Consider the following 23,057-nt stretch of genomic DNA (forward strand, 5'->3'; position numbering starts at 1 on the left):
AGCAGTTCGCTGGAGTAAGGATAGACTTTTCAACTAATGGTGCTGGAGCAACTGCACTTAGGCATTTCTCTCAGAGAAATGAAAACTTACATTCGCACAAAACCTGTACAAAAATGTTCATAGTAAAAAAAAAACATTCACAGCAGCTGTATTTGTAAAAGCCATAAGAATGTAAACTCAAATACCCTTCATACCCATCAATGGGTGAATGATCAAACAAACTATGGTATGTCTGTGCCTTGGAATACTACTCAGCAATAAAAAGGCATGAACTATCGATACATGGAAAAATCTGATGGACCTTTAGAAAATCATGCTGAGTGAAAGAAGCCAATCCCCAAAGGTTACAAACTGCAGGACAAAGAATGTTATATCCTCTATATAACATTCTTGCAATAACAAAATTATAAAGAGCAGGTTAGTGATTTGGGACTTGGAGAAGAGAGAGGGGCTGTAACTATGTAAGACAAGCACACGGAGCCCTGTATTTGACCGTGGTGATGGTCACATGAACCTACACAGGATAAAACTGTATGTAACTGTGTGTGCACACACGAGTGCACATGTAACTGGTGAGATCTCAATAAGGTTAATGGAATGTCGATTTATGATACTGTGCAATGCCTATGCAAAATGCTACCATTGGGGAAATTAGGTGAAAGGTATATGGAGACCTATTATTCTTAGAACTGCATATAAATATATAGTTATCTCAAAATAAAAGGTAAAACAAAGGAATAATTCAATATACAAGGGTGGACAAAAGTAGGCTTGCAGTTGTGAGTATACAAAACAGTTTATTCTTGTATTATTATAATCATAACCTGCATATCTTTTTCCATACAAACTGTGAACCTTTTGCCCACACTTCCATATGGCAAGAGTTATGATCATGATCCTAAGTTTCTGAAATAACACTTGGCAATTTCAGTTCTAAAATCATCAGTCATTCACTACTCAACAATCTCATCAGGCACTGGTTTAGGTGACAGAGATTCAGGGCTTAAAAAGCAGGAAATATGAAATGTAAAAATAGCTCAGTCTGTAGAAAAGGTCATTACACCTGCAATCATACATGTGAGAATTGGATCCAACTTAAATTTCTAACAACAAAAGTTAAGTAATTTTTGGTCAGTCTGGAAAAAGTCCAGCCATTGTTACTATAATGAGAATGGTTTGCATGACATTGATGTAACCTGGCAGCCAAGGAGAGTGGACTGGGACGCACATGTGTGAACAATGATGACTTCACAGTACTAGTCAGTGGGGGTGGTAGATGCCATTGAGTGAGCATGTGTACTGTGTGACTGTTGCATCTAAAGTGACTAAGGGAGTAGAGCAACGAATCTGCATCAAACTTTGCATTAAGCTTGAACATTCCTCCGTGGAAACTATTTGGATGACAGAAGGCCGCAGCTGTGGGCAAGTGCTGACTGACAGCTTCCTCAGGACAATGCACCTGCTCACGTATCACATCTCATGCACACTTTTTTGTGAAACATCAAATCACTCAGGTGACTCAACGCTCCCCCTACAGCCCTGATTTGGTGCCCTGTGGCTTCTGTCTCTTCCCAAAAATCAAATCACCTTGGAAAGGGAAGAGATTTCACACCATCAGTGAGATTCAGGAAAATACAAAGGGACAGCTGACAGCAACTGGGAGAACTGTGTGAGGTCCCAAGGTGCCTACTTTGAAGGGGACTGAGGCCTCATTGTCCTGTGTACAATGTGTCTTGTATCTTCTTCAATAAATGTCTCTTATTTTTCATATTGCATGGCTGGATACCTTCTGGACAAACCTCATATTACATGTTCATTAAAATGATTATGAATACTATTTAACACATTGGAAAGTGCTTATAAGATTAAGAGAAACACAAAATCATCTATTTGTTAGTATTATGATAATTACGACAACTTGTTTTTATATGAATAAACTTTTATTAAATTTTAGATAATTAGAAAGAATAAAGAAATGCAAGATAAATGCTTTCTAAACAATATCTGACATTATCATCTTCTCTGGGTCATGGTATTTTCACTTTATTAAAAAGGATAGACATTCACATTTAAATTTTTACAAAGTCGAGAACCATCAAATAAAAAAATAAGTAATGCCGAAGTAAATTTAGCTTTTCATCAATATCGGAATGGTTAGGTTCCGAGCTTAGCCCTCTTGGAGACATTGTATGCAGCAGCTGCTGGTTTCCATTTAATCAAATAAGTCTAAAAATCAGAAGGCCACTCCCTGTGGTGGCAATGCTTGCAAGAAAAGAGGGCAAAAGACCCAGTGGGGAGAGGGAGTGAGCAACAACCTCGGGAAAAGAAGACGCTCTTAGGGAATCCTGGGGTCAGTATCATGAACTTTTTTAAGTCTGGGAAGACAGCATTTGTGTGTTGCTTAAAGTGTGATTAAGGCAAGATAGTCACCAATCCAAGTATGGCCAGCCCTACACAGCACAAAATACAGTGGGGAGTTTGTACCTTATCTGCTGAACTCCACAGCCAGCCACACCCTGTAGTTAATCACAAAAGGAGTCTCTTTGTAGGGGTGTAAAATGCATTTGGACACAATTGCAACCCTGAGCTCTGAAAAATACAGGGCAGACCCTCCAAGCAGCATACCTGAAACACAGCCTTTTTGTCTCAGTACCATCTTTTGCAAAAATAGTTATTTAAAAAAAAAGAAAACATCTCCTGCCCTGTAACAACCTACTAAGATAACCCCTACTTGTCAAACAAGGAGAAAATTATCTACCTCCGGACAAAAGGCATCGGGTACTGCCCTCATTAAGAGTGACCCCGTGTGATGACAGGGAGACCTGGATGCTGGCCCAAGAGGCTGCCAGGAAACCTCCGGGTCCTGGGACCTGCCCACCTTCCCTCCTGTGCCGCCCCCACCCCTGCCTCTTTCCTGATGGACCTCTGTGGGCCCAAAGAATACTCGCTGAATGTGGTGGTAATAACAGTCTTCTCTTTCCCTAGTCCAATGCCCCTCATGTATTCCTTTTAAAAACCAATAGTTTAAAAAAAAACTTTCCCAGGAAGCAATGAACAGTAACTGTCATGGACCAATGGCAAGCCCTAGAAAAAACATGGACAGGCAAGAATCTGTCAACAGAGCAATATTCCAGATATGAAATTTGTGGTTCGAACAATAAATAAATATAAATGGGCTTGTCAAAGAAGTTTCTTTCATTTTCTCCCATTTCTTAGTAACTTTTGCTTGTGTAAAAAGCTTTGATTCTGTGACACAAGAGCAGCCCTGCTGGGAAAGATGGGAACCATTCACGCCATTCGCCCTCCACGTAGAGAGGGGACGGGGAGAGCTGGGAGGTATCCCAGGATGTTCATTATTGTTTCTAAAGACGCCTATCTTTTAGAATAATTTCATTATTTAAACTCCATCTGGCACTTTAGTCTCTTGAAAAACTAATACATTAGGCGTGAACTAAAGAACAAACCCGCCTGGATGCCATTTAGATTTTTCGTGCTATTCTGCTCTCCTATCTTCTTCCTTGGCTTGGCACATCTTTGAGATCCAGCTTTCTGAGTAGAACCCTGGGACATCTGTAGTGGGGAAACAAGTCTTCATGACAGAGCAGTCTGGTTCATGTCACAAATCTTAGTGGCCGGGTAACGCATTTGCTTTCTTGTGCTTTTTTACTGGAATCATGGTAAGGAAAGAGTTTCTGTCCCAGCACTTACCCACAACACCCAGCCTCTTGTGCGGAGCATTTCACTGGTTCTTTTCTGAAAGCTCTATTGGCTCTTGTCCTATACGAGAGACCCGGCCCGACTCTGGGCTGGCACCATGACAGGGACGGCGCCAATTCGCTCCAGGGTCGCTCGGCTGACGGTGCAAGAATGTGTGTGCTGAGGCCGAGGCTTCCTGACTGAGCCATTGTTCCTGGACGTGACCTGTGGTGACGATCCTCTGTTGGCTGTCACTACCAGAGTCTTATGTGGAGCTGGGACCAGATGGCTCCCATTAGCATAGATGGATGGTATGTGGGCACTGCCTGAGTGCAGGGAGAAGGACTGGTGCAAGTCACTGAAGTGGTTGAATGACTCTGTGTTTCTGTGCACTTTCGGATTGTTGCTCCAGTACCGACTGTTGAAGGTATTGGAGGAGGTCAATGTGTTGTTCTCTGAGGAGGACATCTCGGTGTGAAATGCTTTGGCAGAAGAACATTTAGGTGGAAGGTCATCCTCTCTGAAACAGAACAAAATAAAGTCGTCATTAGGATTCACTTCAGGTTAACTCTACCAGGACTCTTTCTTCTATGCTAAGGCTAACACGTCTGTGAGACACCATTCCTCCGGGTAGGCCACCGCAGCTCTGGTGGCCTGGCTTTAACATCTGTTCCTGCTGAAACATCCCTACTGCTCCAGAAAAGTTCCCTCGGCTTCTCAGTCTCCAAGACAAAAAAAGGTCACTTCAAATCTCTCAAAGACTTGTGTCTTCCAATGTAAGTAAAAAAACGCATCTGCATGCATATTTGCTCCAAATAGGAAAATAGCCCATGAAGAATTCCGCGGAGCTAGTTGCTGTTAGCTAGGAAACCAAGCTAGAGTGTGAAGAACTTCAAGAGGTGGTTCAAGTCGGCCTGATCTTATTGCACTTTGGGGTGTGAGCAATGACTGTGGTCTGCTGAAAAGAGGTTTTGCTCAGTAACCTTGTGTGGCATGAGCTCTGCCCCTGCATACAGTCCAAACCCATAAGAATTAGAAGAGGCTAAGAGAAGTCGTTAATTTAAGATGTTAATTCATTTAACATTTATTGAGTACTATTCCACTAGATGTTTCATGTAAAAAATACACAGGTCTGACAGCCAAGAAACCTCTGGTCAAATGGGGGTGACCATCAATACGAGAACATTTGCACATCCACAAGGCTGGGAAAAGGGCTGAAGCCAATTTATATGAGGAGGTGATGCCTGGACTAGTCTTGAATCAGATCAAGGAATTTACTGAAGAGATGGATGAAAAAGGAAGGAGTATATCCCAGGAAGAGAATAGAGGCTTGAACACAGGCCCTGAGGCATGAGAAAATACAGAATAGACTGGAACACAAAGTGATCAGAAAAGTGATGGGAGGGTAAGACCAGGGAAGCAGGTGGGGGTTAGATTCTGCAAGGCTGTATACATAATGCTAAGCAGACCGGAGCCATTACAGCCTTTTCAATAAGGATGTGACATGATGCAACCTGAGAACTGAGTCTGAACCCCCATTACCTCCATAATATGGCAAGAGGCACTTAACCTCAAAGGTCATTTTGGCATTGTTTTCTTAAGGTGTTCATATACTTGACTGACTCTTTCACACCAAGCCATAATGCTTTGGCCCATCTCTGTATAGGTACTGGTATGCTCTACAGTATTCCTTCTTGCTTTATGTTCTCATTTATAATATGTGTCAATGTGAAACACATGTTCTAACTTTTCTACTGTGGCTGCCACCTAACCTCACTCACCCTGGAGACATGGGAGGAAAAGGGGACGTTATTCACTTGTGTCCTCCTCCTAGTCCTCCCCTTTCACCATCCAGTAGATAAAGCTGACTGGAGCCATGAGGCAAAGTGTTATCATGCGAGAAAATATCATTTAGCCATTTTAACTATCTTGGCCATCACGGATGTAAAATAAGCAAAGAAATTTCAGATGCCTGACTGAGTAGAAGTACAGAGGGTGGCTAAGCAAGACAAATTATCTGACACACAAACCTTATTTCATTAGGAATTTCTTCTTCCTCCTCCTCTTTATTTTTGCTTCTCCAGTAAAAGAATGCCCCTAAAATTAGTGCAATGCAAAAAATGGTAATAACTGCACCAGCGCCAATGGCTCCAGCTATTAGTCCAGTGTTCCTGGGCTGGGCTGCAAAATATATTTAAGGCATATTTAAAGAACAAAAAATTTAAAGACAGAGAAAGAGAGAGAAACAGTATATATCCATGTGACTTTACAAGCTTAAGTTTCATAAAGAATCTTCTTAAAATGTACAAAATTGCCTCAAGTACTGCATCCAAATTGCCTCAAGTGCCTGCATCAAGTTAAACCTCCCCTAACTTCCCGCAGCCCCAGTGGCCAGGACTGGCACAGAGCAGGCTCACATACATTTAGAGGACAGTTACGTGACTCGCAGTTTCAGGAGAGCCCGCCTCCAGCCAAACAGGGAAAAGATGGTAGCTGCCTAACCGGCCCCAATTTACCCAGCAATCAGTGGGATGACTCAACAACTCAACACCTCAACCTAGACAGAGCACTCCCTTTTGCAACTACAATTCAAATAACCCAGAATTCCCCATTGAAGAGAAAAATTCCACGCTGCTTATTTACCCAATAATTAAGCCGAAGTAAGGGATCTGGAGATATTACAGAAAGGTATTGTCTTGGCCGTGGCCATGGATCACTACAAATTTTATAATGTCTACAGCATCATACAATCAGAAGTGATTTGATTCTAATGACTCTGAGGAGGACAACATTTTGTCATCAAGATGTCATACTGCTAAGGCTGAAACATACATTAATATATTCATAAAATATTTTCAATAATGATTAAAGCCAAACAAAGTTCTATTTAATCTTCAAACCATCTAAGAACAATTAGGCAGTGCTCTGCATTCCCCAGTTTAACAAAGATCTTGGTTTCAGACCCAGAGTGGACATCAGAATTTTATATACTTACGGGAAGTAACCTGGAGGTCCAATAGACAGGTGCTGGTTCCAATGGCGTTTGAAGCCACACACTGGTACAAACCTGAAGACAGAGCACTGATGTTCCGGATGGTGACTGTGCCTTGGACCTGGTCTGTCAGAAAAGTAACAGTCGAGTTAGGATTTGGGGGAGAAAATGAAAAAGCCAAAGAAATCAGCAAAAGATAAGACTATAAAAGTAAACTCTGAAGAGGTATCGGTAGTTTTTTAATTTTTTGCAGAGATTTTTTTTTTTGTTCATGAATTTTAAAAACTAAAATCGCGACATCACATTAAAGATCTGGAGATATTCAGGGCTGTTTGTGCAGTCAAGGCGGAGCGGGGCCAAGAGCACCTCTTCCGCAAGCACCAGACTGATTCCAGCCACAAGCGCATGGCAGAAAGCACCTTTCAGAAAAGAGAAGGGCTAACTCTTCAACCTGTCACTTCACTTGGCCTGCTCTGTCATGGAAGTAATTTGTTGAAATGGAGTTGGAAAATAAACGATCTTTTGATCTTCTTTCTTTTAAAGAACAGGGAACCTTCAACAGTGTGGAACCATAATTTGAGAGCACAATCGACACCACCCCCGACTCTGTTTAGTCTGCAGCAACTGCATCCCATGCAAGCTAGGTGACTCAAATGCCTTCAGAATTAGGAAGAAATAAATGTGTACACATTCCCATTTCCATCCTCTCTCCTTGTTCCAGAACCACCTCCAGATGTGTTCTAGACTCACACACCCTGCGCTGCAACCTGCCCTACCACCTACTAGCTGGTGGTCTCGAATGCGTTACCTCTTCCACACCTACTGGGTTGGCCGGAAAGTGCGTTCACCTCCACCCCCCCCCATAAGATGGCTCTAGTAGTGCTTAGTTGTTTTTAACTTCATTCAAGACAATTTTGTTAGAGGATATTGTGACAGCTGTTATATCACCGTGCATTTAAAAAAACAGAAATTGGTGAATTTTTGTGTAGCTATTTTAGTATTGAATATGGAAGAAAATATGCAACATTTTTGGCATATTATGCTTTATTATTTAAATAAAGGTAAAAATGCTATTGAAATGCAAAAATAAAAAAGAGAGATATGTGCCATGTGTGGAGAAGGTGCTGTGACTAACTGAACATGTCAAAAGTGTTTGCAAAGTTTCATGCCGGAGATTTTTCACTGGATGATTCTCCACAGTTGGTAGAGCAGCCGAAGTGGATAGTGATTAAATAGAGACATTAATGGAGAACAATAAAGGTTATACCACATGGGACATTGTGGACATACTCAAAATACCCAAACCAATAAAGTTATAGGTGAAAATGAAAAATGTATCTTTTATTTTACAGAAAAAAACACATGGTCTTTTTGACCAACCCAATATTCGAAGGCACAGGAGAGCAGTTTGTCACCATATCAACAATGTTTTAGTCACCTGGTTAAAGTGGTATCCAACAGATCTCTCTACTGTAAAGTCGCAGCTGACCCTTGAACAACACAGGGGTTAGGCGAGCTGACGCCCTCACCCTCAGCACTAGAAAATCTGCATATAATTTTTGACTCCACAAAGGCTTAACTACTAATAGCCTATTGTTAACCAGAAGCCTTACAGATAACCTAAATAGTCAACACGTACTTTGTATGTTATATGTATTGTATACAGTATTCTTATAATGAAGACAGACGAAATCGTAAGGAAACAAAATACATTTACAGTATTTATCGAAAAAAATCTGCATATAAGTGGGCCTGTGCAATTCAAACCCTTGTTGTGCAAAGGTCAACTGTACTATTTTTTCTTTGCAATTAATAAGTAATTTGTGGAGACAGATTTTAGAACTAGGTATCTTGTGCCTTATCAAACTTTTGTCCCCTATTTTGATATCAGTGATGATTTTCTTAGTCCCATCATTCCTTCCATGTACATTAATAGGCATTCTTCTCTAAGAAGATGCTTTCCCTTCTCCCCCATTTTCATATGCGTATCAGCAGAGATTCAAGGCCTCTCATTTTACTCAGTGGATTATATATTTATTTTAATGTTCAAATGGTCTCAGATTTAGCCAGAAGAAATGCCTTAAAGCTAGCTCCTATATACAACTAACCCCCAAATATTATGCCCCTGTCACTAATCAGACATCTTGGATACTCCTCCCTGGTGTCAAACATTCTTTTCTCCGAGAACACATCTTGAATTTATATTAAGCAAATGCAAGCATATTAGTAAAGTAAATCTGAAAAAAATTCTGTGTGATTTTGTGACTAAATACTATTTTGAGATATACCTTATTAATGTAGCTATCAAGAGGTAAATTTACACTTCCGGTCAAGTTGGCAGCACAGGAAGCTATGGCTTGCCTCTTCCCCCAACCACATCAAAGTCACAACTAAAATACAGGACAACCATCACTCAGAACCCCATCAGAAATCGAGTTGAATGGAAGTCTGAAAACTATGGAGTTAAAGAAACCACATCCATCCAGACTGGTAGGAGAAGTGCAGAGGCAGAATGGGCTGGTCCCACAAGTACGTGTAGTAGATAAAAATTCGGGAGGGATAACTCAGGAGCGAGGAGTCCCAGACCCAAACCTGGTCCCTCAGCCCAAGATTCCAATGCCAGGAAGATAAGCAACTTCTGGCAGCAAAAACCATTGGGGATTGAGTAGGCAGAAGACACTACTGGAGCCCCAAACAGTTCCTCTTAAAGAACCCTCACATGGTCTAACCTACTCAGACTCACTCCCTCTGAGCTCCAGCACCGGGGTAGCAGCTTGAAAGGCACCAGTGGTGTAGAGGGAGAAACTGAAGTGTCTGGCATCAGGGCAAGAAGAACCCATGATCCCTTTGCTAAACCCTCCCCCCACAGAGCCAGTAAGCTGGTGCCATATCTGAGACTCCATCAACCTGGCTAACACTGTTTGACCCACCCTGGAGATCCCCAGAGACTCCATCCCACCCAACTTATGGGCCCACCCAAGCTACTTTTCCATAAAAATGGCTAGTCTTGGCTCATGCTTCACAACTCCCTAAATCCTATCAAACAAGCAACAGCTTGCTTCAGTGAGTTCAAGGCCCAGCACTACTAACAGCAAAATTAGAATCACAGCTTAGCTTCCCCTGGGAATCTCTAAATCCAGCACAAGTAGCAGCCACCTCAGATTGCTTTATATCCTAGGCAGGGTACCTGGGGCAAAACACAGGTGGAGGCTGACCTTGGCCTGCACCACTCAGGAAATCTCCAGGGCTAGCACACCTAGTGAACAGCTAAAGTCCAGGTGGGAGCACCACCACCCTTTCCCTGCATAGCTCATCCTTTGTGGAGAGCAGAGGTTGGTGGTCAGTGGTCAAATCCCTCCCATTGATTGATCTTCCAACAGTAACCAAGGTCCAACTATAAGTGGGGGATGTGCTCAGCCCACACAAAGGGCACACCTTCAGTACCCAGCTTGGGTAATACAGGAGGCTGTGCCACTGGACTCTATAGGACACCTACTACATTCAGCCACACTACCAAGATATGGAGTCAACGAAGCTCTACTAAATACATAGGGACAAACACAAGGAGGCTGCCAAAATGAGGAGAAAGAAACATGGCCCAAATGAAAGAACAGGTCAAAACTCCAGAAAAACAGCTAAACAAAATAGAGATAAGCAAACTACCAGATGCAGAGTTCAAAACCCTGGTTATAAGGATGCTCAAGGCACTTAGTGAGGACCCCAGTAGCATAAAAAAGATCCAGTCAGAAACGAAGGATACACTAATTGAAATAAAGACCAATTTACAGGGAAACAACTGTAGAGTGCATGAAGCCAAGAACCAAAACAATGATTTGGATCACAGGGAAGCAAAAAACAACCTTGCAGAACAGTAAGAAGAAAAAAGAATACTAAAAAATGACAATAGTATCAATCAACCTCTGGAATAACTTCAAGAGGTCCAACATTCACATCATAGGGGTGCCAGAAGGAGAAGAACAAGAGCAAGAAATTGGAAATGTATCTGAAAAAACAGTGAAAGAAAACTTCCCTATTTTAGTGAAGAAGCACAAGTCCCAAACAAGATGGATGCAAGGAGGTCCACTCCAAGACACATCATAATTAAAATACCAAAGGTTAAAGATAAAAAGAGACTCTTAAAAGCAGCAAGAGAAAAGAAGTTGCCAGAAGGCTGCCAGATAGGAAGAGGGAGGGGGAGAATGGGTGAAGTGAGGGGACTAAGAAGTACAAATAGGTAGTTAAAGAATAGCCATGGGGATGTAAAGTACAGTATAGGAAATGGAGAAGCCAAAGAACTTAATATCCATGACCCACAGACATGAACAATGGAGGGGGTACTGCCTGAGGGAATGGGGGATGTTGGGTGGAAGGGGGCAAAGGGTGAAAAATCAGGACAACTGTAATAGCACAATCTAAAATAAAATAAAATAAAATAAAATAAAGTAAAATAAAATAAAAAGAGGTAAATTTAAATTAAAACTCAGACTCATCTAATGTGCATTATAATTACAGATGAAATTATCTAATTTTTATAACCAATCCAGAGTCTGAGCTATAGAAGACAAACATTTTCATCTTTGTATTCAAGTTCTCTTTTACCCCTAAAGTATCAGAGAATATTTAAGTTGCAAAGAAAATATCAATACACTAGACTGATACACACTTATTCAGAACCGAAGTTATGGAAAGCTCTTTATACAGGTACTTTGTAACTTACATACAAACAAGACACTTTTAAATGTTCATTTTTAATTCCAAACTCAATCCAGTATTTTAAAGAAATGCTATAATAAATCATAGAATCTTAAGATGAAAAAATCATCTTAGAAATATCATTTAACCCCCTTATTTTACAAAAGGGCAACACAAGTCCCAAGAGGTGAGCTGTCACAGAAAACTGTCAGTGAAAAATCTAGAATTTGAATGTAATTTCAGGATTCGAAGACAAGATCTATTTTAAAAATATTACTTACCATGATGAGAGTGACAACTTAGTACACAAATAAAACTATCTAGCCCACGGTGTAGCTAAAACATTTCCCAGTTAAAAAAAGAGTAGAGAACAATGGTATTGCAGTAACCATTATCAGAGTAACCCAAAAGTTATTATGGTGGAAAGAAGTTTTTAACTTTTTTTAATCCTCACTGGAGGACATGCTTGTTGATTTCAGAGAGAAAGGAAGGAAGAAGAGGGACAGGGAGTGGGGGGGAGGGGACGGGGAAATGGGAGAGGGAGAGAAACACTGATGTGAGTGACAAACCCTATCGTATGTGCCCCGACCAAAGACCAAACCTGCAACCCCAGTACATGCCCTGACCAGGAATCAAACCCGTGACTTTTTGGTTTACAGAACCACACTCCAATCAACTGAGCCACACCGGCCAGGGCTGAAAAGAATTTTTTAAGAATAATGAAATCTGGGATTGGTTAATTAAAAGTTGATGGGAGGTCCCTTAATACTTCTGTTGGGATTCTTAAAACTTAGAAGCTCTTGAAGAGGCTGGTGGTCCTGGCTCTCCAATCTGTCTAACTTCACCATGCAATTCGGGACTTTCCTGAATTCAAACTTTTCCATGATTCAAACTTATCAGGTATAACCAAGGTTGTCTTGGACCTCTCCATTAACTGCCAACTCTTTAAGATTTGTAAATCTGCCCTGAAAATGCTACAAGAAACATGTTCTGCATTACAGATGATGTAACACCTGAGACTGCTAAATTTTATTTTTTAAAGTAGATTTTACATATATAATTCTATAATTTGCATCATATTACTTCATAAACTTTCCTCAATTTTTCCAGGGTATCTCCTTTAATATCAAATTTGAAGAGCTGATTTTACATGTAGAAAACCATCAATGATACTCATGCCTCCTCCGTGTTTCCCTGTCTGGTGTGGTCAACTCCTGGACCACCTGTGGCCTTTTCCTGTCCTCTTTCTCATCCTCCCCCTCTGATTCGACTTGAGGCTGAAAACAGGATGACTGACCCTTTCGTAATTAGGCTGATGTTTCTCATACTAAAACAGGCAGTTGTCGCAAGTAGGAAGTGGATTCTCAGTTATAAACTTCAAGGATTAGCAATACAATGAAGCTACCACTGCACTGTTTTAAAATCTTCACCACATGGAACAGAATTTCCATATATCGTTACCATTAGATAATATACATTTCATACAATCAGCAATGAGAAGATACAATAGAATGTTTTATCTTCTTTATAGTTAAAAACACAAAATTCTGCAAATAACTTTTTCAACAATCATAAATATGGTATGTTATTTTCCAAAATCTATTAAAGTTAATTACTTTGTGAATCACAGAATTAAAATTTTCCACAGTAACTAATTAAATAAGTAAAGCAACACCATACATACCCTGAGTGGCTGTTGGAGGTAGTTTGAGGGTGTTGTCTAACTTCTCCCAAAGGTAAGTTGGCCGAGGAATGCCTTCCTCTGAGCTACAGAGCAGGATGACATCACTGCCGATGTCCTGGGATCCTTGGATTTGGCAGTGAGGGGTCGAAGGGGGAACTAGAACAGGAAGAGTGAGCAATCAAGTACGCATTCACTAGGAGCCGATCGTACAAGAGGAAACATCCAAGACTCAGTGCACCAGAACCTTCCAGCTTTTGGAATACATGCTAGGAAACTACCTGTGTGAAGCCAGTGGACAGTCGTGTGCTATTCACAGGCCTGAGCACAGGTACAGACCGGGCCTACAGCCTCAGTTGGCAGGGAACAAATATGTAAAGGGTATCTGATTTTCACATTTTCAAGGTATCTTATGATTTTGGTTTCACTCTGCTTCCTCTATATATGTTGTGTCAACATACTGCCTTTAAAAACACTACTGGATACACACACGTTCACAGCAGCATTATTCACAACGGCTGAAAGGTGGGAACAATGCAAGTGTCTATCGATGGATGGATGGATAAGTGAAATGAGGCATATCGTTACAATGAAATATTGTTCAGCCCCAAAAAGTAAGAAAATTCTGACACACACTACAACGTGGATGAACCTTGAGAACACTACGCTGAGTGACATCAGCTAGTCATAAAGAAGCAAATGATGTATGAGTCCACTTCCATGAGGTACCTATCAAATCCATAGAGACAGAAAGTAGGACAGTGGTCTCCAGCGGCTGGTGGGAGAGCGACATGTGGCTTTAATGAGTACAGAGCGTTAGTTCGCAAAGCGAGAAGAGTTGTGAAGAGTGGCTGCACCACAATGGGAGTGTGCTTAACACGACTGAGTTGTACATGTGAGCACTGCTAAGACGGTATAGTTTACATTATGTGTATTTGACCACAACTAGTTTTTTTTAATTACTGAAAGAGACCACTTGTAGGGAAGATATTTCAAGGAAGAGCAATCATGTATCCTGCCAGCCCCTCTCTGGCTAAGACCACTTAACAAGGTTCTTTGTCACTTGACAAACAAAAACTAAGCAGACCCACTTTGTAGGTAAGCTGCTTAACAGTGGGGCACGTCAGGGGAAGGTTCAGGTCTACCTACTACCTGACAGTAAGTGCATTTTCTAATCATTAAGGTAGATAAGGACATGAAAAACATGAAACAGAAAATATCCAAAGAAAAAGAGCATAAAAGGAAGAAAGTGGTGATTCATAAAGAAGGAAGGAGGGGAAGAAGGGAGGAGAGAAGGAAGGAAGGGGAAGAGAGGGAGAAAGGGAGGTCTCACCGAAGCCTACAGCAGTAGATTAAATCCAAGTAATGATGTACTTATAATTATAATGCTAATAGCTTTCCAATAATTGTGTTCCATCTTGCAAAAATAAGTGAATGAACGAATGAAAAATAAATGCAGCATATAGAAGAACTAGGAAAGAAGGCAGGTGGAGAAAGAGACACTGAGAGTGACCTGTAGGTGGGAAGAGTAAAAAACCTCAGGGCACCCTAACCCGCCCTGATGGGACAGACCAATCTCCTCAGTCACTGCCTTAACCATTGCCACTGTGGTGCTCTGCGGGGAAACCAAAATAATTCTTTCAAGGTAGCATTAACTATAAAATAAATTAATGGCTTTTCCCCTTCCTTTAAAAAAATGAAAAAATAAACCTGGATAATGTGGGAAGCAAGTTCCTAACTTACAGGTATAAGCATCAGAGTAATATTAAATTCCAACAGTATTCAGCTCTCAGAGTATTTTAGAGTCCGTAATTTAAATATATTAGAATGAATAGTTCTTCTAGAATAGAAATCTCTAACCTCGTTCTTCGTTTCCTTATTCTGGTTGAAAACTGGGAGACAAGGCGCTGCAGCTACGGTACATCCTCGCCCAAAGAAGAAACATGGTAACAGCCCTCAACACTGGTGTCCGCATGTGACTCGGTGATGAAGGGAAAAGGGAGTTTGCCAAGGGACATGGAAGTAGATTGTGAGATTCAGGCAGGAAGAGGGACCATCAAAAGCACCACCTTTTCTATTGGTAGCACTTCCGCAGTCTCCCGAAATGATCTGAACTTAGCCACTTGTACCATAAGTATCCATCTGGGAGGTAGTGTTTTACTTCCTAATAAAACACTAGGAAGTGGAATTGAGGGGCAGTGGAACTGAGAAATAAAACAAGTTTAGAATGAATATAATCAAGTATTACATATATTTACTTGCCAGTATAACAGAATGAGTAAATAGATCTACATTTTAGTCTAAACTTTATTGTTGTTCATGGTCTATATAATTTGGGGAAAGGCCCTAAGTCTATTTCGTCTTGGTATTAAGACCAAATTGATTATACAATTTATCACTTAACAGGATAGTTTTGAGAGTGAAAGGAAGTGTGATTAAAATTATGCCAGGACAAGAGGTGCACACCAAGAACTGTGGTGAGCCTCCCAGGCACACACAGAGCAGTAGTGAACACATTTTCACACATGCTAAAACTTCTGTTTTATATTCACAATATATAACTCCTGATTTAATTTGCTCTCGATAAGTCCTATCCTGCAGAAGCTTAAGAAAAGTGAGAGGCCAGCCCTGGCTGGTGTAGCTCAGTGCATTGAGCACAGGCCTGCGAACCAAAGGATCAAGATTCAATTCCCAGTCAGGGCACATGCCTGGGTTGCAGGCCAGTTCCCAGCGGGGGACGCACAAGAGGCAACCACACATTGATATTTCTCTCCCTCTCTCCTTCCCTTCCCCTCTAAAGATAAATAAATAAAATCTTTTTAAAAAAGAAAAATAAATTTAAAAAAAGAAAAGCAAGAGGCCACTGTTGAAGGTATTTTATGCCACCTCAGGGACTCCCTGAAACAGAGCGGGGTCGGGGGACTCAGAGGCACATGGAGGCAGTCGAGGTGGGCTGAGTGGAGGGGAAACGGGAGACAGGAGGAGGACACCAGCAGACGGACACGACGGGACAGGACAGGCAGAAGCAAATCTGCTTCAGAGGAGAGTCACAGGTAAAGCCCACGTGCTTGGCACATTTCCCTCACTCACCCAGAACTGTGAGACCGGTGACCCCGATGTTCCTGCCCCCCCTGTCTGGAAGGTTGTTAACCAAACACTGATAGGTGCCCGTATCTGACAGCTGCGTGTTGTTAATGAAGATAGAGGCATTGGTGGCTGGCATGGTGCCCGCGAACCCTACCCTGCCGTGGAACTGGGCGGCGCCGTCAAACATCTGTCCACCCTGGTACAGAATGACCTGCAAAGGAAGCAGAGCGAGTAAAGGGGCTGCTGCGTCTCCTTCCAGACCCCCAACAACCACCTGGAGACAAAAGACCGCACCAAACATCAGGAAATTTTATTTTGAACTTAGAGTTGTCGCCGAGTTCTTACTATACCTGTCCACAGGTATCTAGCGATTCTAAATTCTTAGGTACCAAAGTGGAATAACATTATTTCCTTACCTAACTCATCAGAATATAGAACGATGCTATATTCTGTTAGGCTATGCTACTACCAGCCCATAAACCTTTTTACCGGTTCCAAATTTGAAATTTTTTTAAATTAGCACTGCCGTTCTCATGCTTCCTAGGCCACAAAATAATAGATCACACTTAATGCCCAAATATAAATGAATGTCATAAAAAGGAAGAAGAGTTATAAGCCCTTCGTTGCTGTTCTTACGTCAATTCCTGTCACTGAAGTTAACCATTAATGGGAGCGGACTCGGAACCCTGCTGCTGAAAGCCCTTCGGGCGGAGAGTGAGGGACTCAGTTCTACTCCAACTTGACCAGTAACTGTCCAGGGAACTGTGGTCAAGGTCAAGTCCTCCTTTGCCTCTTTCACTCAATCACTGACTCCTAAAATGGCAAGTCTGAACAAAATGATCTCAAAGGCTCAGTCCAGTTACGAAAGTTCCACAGGTTAAAGAAATACGAGAAGTAGCTACTAAGTATATCTATTTGTTCACCCACCAGAGGGACAAATAGGAAGTTATGTCCTCACCCTTTGCTGCCAACTCAAACCCCTTCAGAAAATTCAGCTTATCAAATATACTGAGGTAGTAATAAGCCTGCTGAAGCAGAAAAGCTTCATAACAGAAAGGAGTTAACTTAGGCAATGAAGGTAGAGTCATATTCACAATTCATTAATTTTCTCAGCATTATTTTCTGCAATGGGTATCACACATTATGGGTCTTTTACTATAATCAATACACCTTATTAGGTAGTAACTTCTAATTCCACATACACTAATTTAAGTGAGACTCCAGTGTGCCTGGCTGGCTTTGTTTATTTTAAAATACTTGTGAAATTAGCCAAATAATTTAAGTCCTATTATCTAAAGTTATTTTTTTAATATTATCATATCTCATCCACTTATGTTAGTTCCGGTCTCTTCCTTTCCAAATATATTTTGCTTGGGTATACATTCAGTCTTGGTATTTCCTGTCAGTAATATTTTTTGATGAAACTTCAGGTTCCTACATAAAATTCTCAGAAGAACCCCCTTGACATCTGTTAAGCTTTTTTCAATCTTTTACAAAGAGTATCGCTTCTTCTGACACTGGACTAGTGACTCAGGGGCAGGGCGTGAAACACCGGTGGTGCACTGAAAGTGTCCCCTTTCTCTAGGAACCAAATATGCACTCACTATGCTTTCTGACCAGCCTCCTTTGAAAGGATTAATATTAATATTCTAGGGATGGCACAGGATGGAAGAAAAGTACCTGCTCAGGCTGGTTGGCATTGGCAAGAGGAATGACCATCCAAATGACATTGAGGTTAATGAGGGCAGCATTGGTGGTGAAAGTGCAGGGCAGGACTGCTGTCTGACCTCGGGCCACCTGGACACTCCCAGGGCTCCCTGAGACGTCCAGGGAGGCTGCGACACCTGCAGAGGAACCAACAGGAGGTTACAAGCTCGCCCTTTCCTGACAGAAAGGGTTGCACAGTCTCAGTAATGTACACAGACGGATACAACAGTGTTACTAAACAACTGCTAAGTAGTCCCTGAGTCAAAGCAATAAACAGTGTTCCTTTCTTTCTTTACCTCTGAGTAACTATAAATGAAAAATATCGGAGGCTACTTACTGTATTTTTGAGGCACTATTTGGCACTTGGCCATATTCAAATATAATATGGGTGAATTCAACTCATAGTGTTTGAGCAAAAGTTGAAATGATGATGGGAGATGAAAAATAAGCTGATTTTTTTAAAGCATCACAATAGCACAAGTGTAAAATTAAATGCTTACATATAAATCTAATAATATATGTGCAGGAACTGTAGCCTAAAACTATAAAATGCTGATGAAATAAATCACATGACACAAAATAAATGGACAGATATACAATGTTCATGGATTGGAAGGTTCGATACTGTTAAGATGGCAATTTTCCCCAAGTTGATCTACAGATTCAGAGCAATCCCAGTCAACATCCCAGCAGGCTTTTTGTTAATACTAACTAATTCTAAAATATAAGAAAAGAGAAAGTGCTAGAGTAATCCAAAGAATATTTTTTAAAAGATTTTTGGAGAATTCACACTGTCTGATCACAGAATTTGCTATAGAGCTATAGTAATCAAGACAGTAAGATACCAGAATAAGGACAGACCACAGATAAATGGCACAGCACAGAGAGTTCTGAAATAAGCCCTTCTGTCTGTGGTCAAATGCTTTTCGGTAACAGTACAAGGCAAACAGGAGAAAGAACTGTCTTTTCAATATACCGTGTTAGAATAATTTAATATTAATATGCAAAAAAGTAATTCAGACCCTCACCTCATAACACTCACAAAAGTCAACTCAAAATGTACCACAGACCTAAATGTAAGAGCTAAAACTATAAAACTTCTAGAAATAAACTAAGGAGAAAAATCTTTGTGACCTTGAGTTAGTCAAAGAGGCCTTAGATAGAGCACTAAAACCATAAATCATAGAAGAAAACAATTACTGGATTTCATTAAAAATGTTTAAACTTATATGATTAAAAAGATTTAATTAAAAAATAAAATAATAAGGCACAGACTTGGAAAAAACATTTGCAAACCACATATCTGATAAAAGACTTGTATACAGAATATACAAAGCACTGTCACAACTCAGCACTAAAAAGACAAACGACCTATTAAAATGGGTAAGATACGCCAACACTATTACTCACTAGGAAGGGTGATGCCCAGGAAAACCGCGGCACCACACCGTGGCATGTCCACAGTGATGGCAACAACTGAGGCAACACCACGGATGTGGAGAAACCAGAATCCTCACTCACTGCTGCTGGGAGTGTAAACCCCTTCCACCACTTAGAAAAATACTTTGTTCCTTGAACAGTTTCACGTAAACTAGTACACAACCTCACAATTCCATCCCTAGGTTTCTACCCAAGGAAAATGACAGTATCTGTCCACACAAAGACTTTCCCGTGAATGTTGAGCAGCATTACTGGTACCACACCCCCAGTGGAAATAATAGTCATCGACTCATGAATGGATAAACCAAATGTGGAATAGCCATACAACTGAACCCTAGAAGTAAAAAGCAACAAGCTACCAATACATGTTACAACATGGATGACGACCTTTCAAAAACATTTTGCTAAGTGAAGGAAGCCAGATGCAAAAGACGGCAGCACACTTTACCATTCCAAGTATAGGCAATGTCCAGAACAGGGAAATCTGTACACAGTGAGCAAATCGGGGCTTATACAGAAGAGGGAGTAGAGGCTGATGCAAGTGGGCTCAATGAACGCTTTCAGGGGGATGAAAAACTTTTAAAGTTGGGTTGCTATGAAGGTTGTACAACTCTACACATTTACTAGAAACAATTGAATTTTACATTTTAAATGGCTGAATTGTGTGGAATATAAGTTATACCACAATAATGCTATTAAAAGCCAGAAAAAGAAAGCAGTGATTCACGAGAGCCAACTGCTAGGAAGCCAAGATCAACTGTTACCTCTTCTGAAAAGAACGTGCTCCCCTGGGACCATCAAACAACACGGGACTAAAAGGAAATTTAAATCTGTCGGGGAGATCCAACAAAGAAGCTATTCTAACCATGAAAAATACATTAAGGCCATGGCAGTATCTCAGACTGCTTTATTTTCAAGTGGTATTATCTCAAGTCTCCCCCCAACAGTAACACAATAACATTCTACTATGATTACATTAAATTAAAAAAATAATCACATGTTGCACCTTCCTTCTATAGAACTTCGTGTCCTTCCCATATGGTCTGATGGTGTTCTTACAAGTTATTCTGTTGCAATATAAATTGTTTCATAAAATAAGCCATCTGTGGTAGAATATAAAGCACCAGGGAAAGTCTCTAAGTTTAAAAACATTAAGGAAGGCCTGTGAGTTTTAAAGAGGAACGTTGAAAGAACATCAGGTATTAGGGGGCAGAAAAGGGACGCAATTAATCACGGAACAGGCCACAAGCAGAGGAACAAGCTATGCCGTCGGGTAAAAGTGAGGTAAGGGGTATGTGTTACACTGACTGTTATAAATGCCTGGGAGGTGTTTTTAACAGTGAGTGTAAAAGCCGAACTGGCGACAAAGCTCCCATCACTTCATTCTTCAGCTCATTCTCCAAGGAAGAGTGGAAAGGAACCCACGCCCTTTAAACTACCCAGGGTAAGGTATACTCTCCACCCTCAATTCACTCATTCCAAGCTGAACTCACACAATCTCTGATACAAATTTTAAAAAGGGAAAACATGGCCAACATAAACTAAGAATGAAAGAGAAAGTTGCAGATGGGGGAACTACCAAAATATGGCAGGATTCCAGTAAGGGAAGAGCAGATTTGCAGGAGAGCAGTGGGAGCTGGGGAACACAGAACAGGTCCGCTGGCCGGGAGCAAGCCCCTGGGCTGGTAGGCACTATGAAAGGCCAGCTCTGACTTTGTTCACTCCGCATCTTTATATAAGGTTAACCCTGAACTACAAGTATCAAGAGAGCTACAGAAGAACTATCCCAGATAAGCTGCTTTCAGAACTTGTAAAAGTATAGGTCTGAAGCAGAACACACCTAGTCTGAAATCTGGCTCTTTCAGCTGTTTGGCTGTGTGGCCCCAAACAAATCACTTCACCTCTGATTGTCACCAAATCTGTACAACAGGGCACCATGGCATCAGGGAACGGGAGTGATAAGGGCAGTGCCAGATGCTGGTGGCTGACAGGGACTGCTACCACTGCCGCTATTGCTAGCTAGGATTTAGGGCACACTGGCCAAATTCCAAGTCCACGTTAAGCACTATATATAAATGTGTACATATGTGTCTACATATGTGCACACACTCATTTAATCCTGTATTTTACTGCCATTTACAGAAGAAATTGAGGCCCAGAGAGGATTCAATCTAGTTCAAGGTCACATAGGTAATGGTAAGGTCTGGATTCAAATCCTAGGCAGTATGTCTACAGAGATAATATATGCTGTAATACAGACTGACGGAATACGTATAACTAATACACATAACACACATAACTAACTCAGAGAAACCAGCCTGTGAAGGTTAGTATAATCATTACTATGTCATACAAGCACAAAATTGAAACCTAGTACAGACTTTTATGTAAAGACATCAGATGGGAACACCCTCAACTTCCTGCTCCCAAACTTACAAATCAGCTTTGATCTGCCTCGTCCTCGTCCTCCTCTCTTGTCAGATTAAAGGAGTTCATCTAAGACCAACCTCTCAACTGAGCGTAACTTATAACCCATCCTCTTGGCCTCCTTTTGACTTTATCACAGACTGCGCCCTCTCTTGTAGCTTCAACCTCTCCCCCCGGCACTGGAACCTTCCTGGTAGCCCTTCCTCCCTCCCTCCACTCCACAGTTCTCTCCAGCTCTGTCTGTGATACATGACCATTAATCTTTTTGAAAGACCTGTCTATACTCGCTCTCTCCTTAGAGACTCTTCTGCTATTGTCTTCAATGCGCTCCTGCCACTCCCTCTTCTTCGACAGTTCTCTCCAGGTTTCCCAGAAACCTCCTGATGCCTTCATGACTCTTGTGATCATTTCCGGACTCTCAGTAGCATCTAACAGTGATGACCATTCCCCCCCTTCACAAAACACACACTTCCCTTAGCTTCAGTGATACAATTTACTTCTTGCTTTCTTTCTATATCACTAAATACGTCTTGGTCTCTTTTGCTGTTTCACCCTTCTCTACGTAACTATTAAAGGCTGGCACCTCAAAAAGGGCTGCCTTCTATTCTAAACTGTCCTCCTATAGACTCAGCTACTATCACGGCTTCAATTCTTATATATATGACAATGGCTTCCAAAATTCTCTAACCAAACCTCTGTTCTTATAGCCAACTGCCTCCTAGACATCTCTGTGTAGGTATCTCAAAGGCAACTTAAGTCAGCTCGTTCAAGATGAAACTTGATCTTCCCCTCTGTACCTGCTTCCACTGTTCCTACTGTTCCCTACTCTGATGAATGGCACGATCAGCCATCCGGTTCTCAGTCTTTATTGAGAGATCTTTCTTGATTCCTTCTCCTCTCTCGTCAACTCCCAAACCCAATCCATGATAAAAATCTGAGCCATTTTACAAACTAAATCTCTCTCGACTTCTTCAATCCGAGCCTTTGCTCTGTTCTGTTTTTTCTTTATCTGATTTGCTCTGTTCCACACCCCAATCCCTTCACTTGGTAACCTCCAAGTCCTTCACGTTAGCTGAAGTGTTTATTCTCATAGAAGAACCTTTCCTGACCTTCCACCGAGGTCGGGGTCTCCTGAAGCACTGTCCCTTTCCTTGTGAACACTATCCAAACTTGTAATCACACTTTCTTTAGTGTATTTTACAAAACTTCACCAGTGTACTGAGAGGTACCCTAAGAACACCATTACTGTAAGTACTCAGTAAGAACTCAATAAATACATATTGCTAAATTGATCTAATTCAATTTCCATGTGGAAATATGAGGGTCCAAAGAGAT

The 23,057-nt window shown here is 41.2% G+C and overlaps 1 protein-coding gene across 4 annotated transcripts in view; it reads right to left on the bottom strand.

Moving 5' to 3' along the window:
• Positions 1-847: 847 nt before the first annotated feature.
• The window catches only part of IGSF11 (immunoglobulin superfamily member 11), a 157,022-nt gene continuing 134,812 nt past the window's right edge, over positions 848-23,057 (bottom strand). For 3 of the 4 annotated variants that reach the window (XM_053663167.1, XM_037158801.2, XM_037158802.2), the window contains 6 exons: positions 17,829-17,992; positions 16,152-16,359; positions 13,065-13,220; positions 6,692-6,814; positions 5,727-5,877; positions 848-4,216 (listed from right to left, as the gene is read on the bottom strand). In XM_053663167.1, the coding sequence (XP_053519142.1) occupies positions 3,778-4,216; positions 5,727-5,877; positions 6,692-6,814; positions 13,065-13,220; positions 16,152-16,359; positions 17,829-17,867 (1,116 nt within the window). In that variant the 5' untranslated portion in view covers positions 17,868-17,992 and the 3' untranslated portion in view covers positions 848-3,777. The remainder of the gene's footprint in view (positions 4,217-5,726; positions 5,878-6,691; positions 6,815-13,064; positions 13,221-16,151; positions 16,360-17,828; positions 17,993-23,057) is intronic. The other variant, XM_037158803.2, reaches the window with a different exon arrangement.

This window comes from Artibeus jamaicensis, unplaced genomic scaffold (genome assembly GCF_021234435.1).
Source record: "Artibeus jamaicensis isolate MK-2021 breed Jamaican fruit bat unplaced genomic scaffold, CSHL_Jam_final contig_3126, whole genome shotgun sequence".
Classification (NCBI taxonomy): domain Eukaryota; kingdom Metazoa; phylum Chordata; class Mammalia; order Chiroptera; family Phyllostomidae; genus Artibeus; species Artibeus jamaicensis.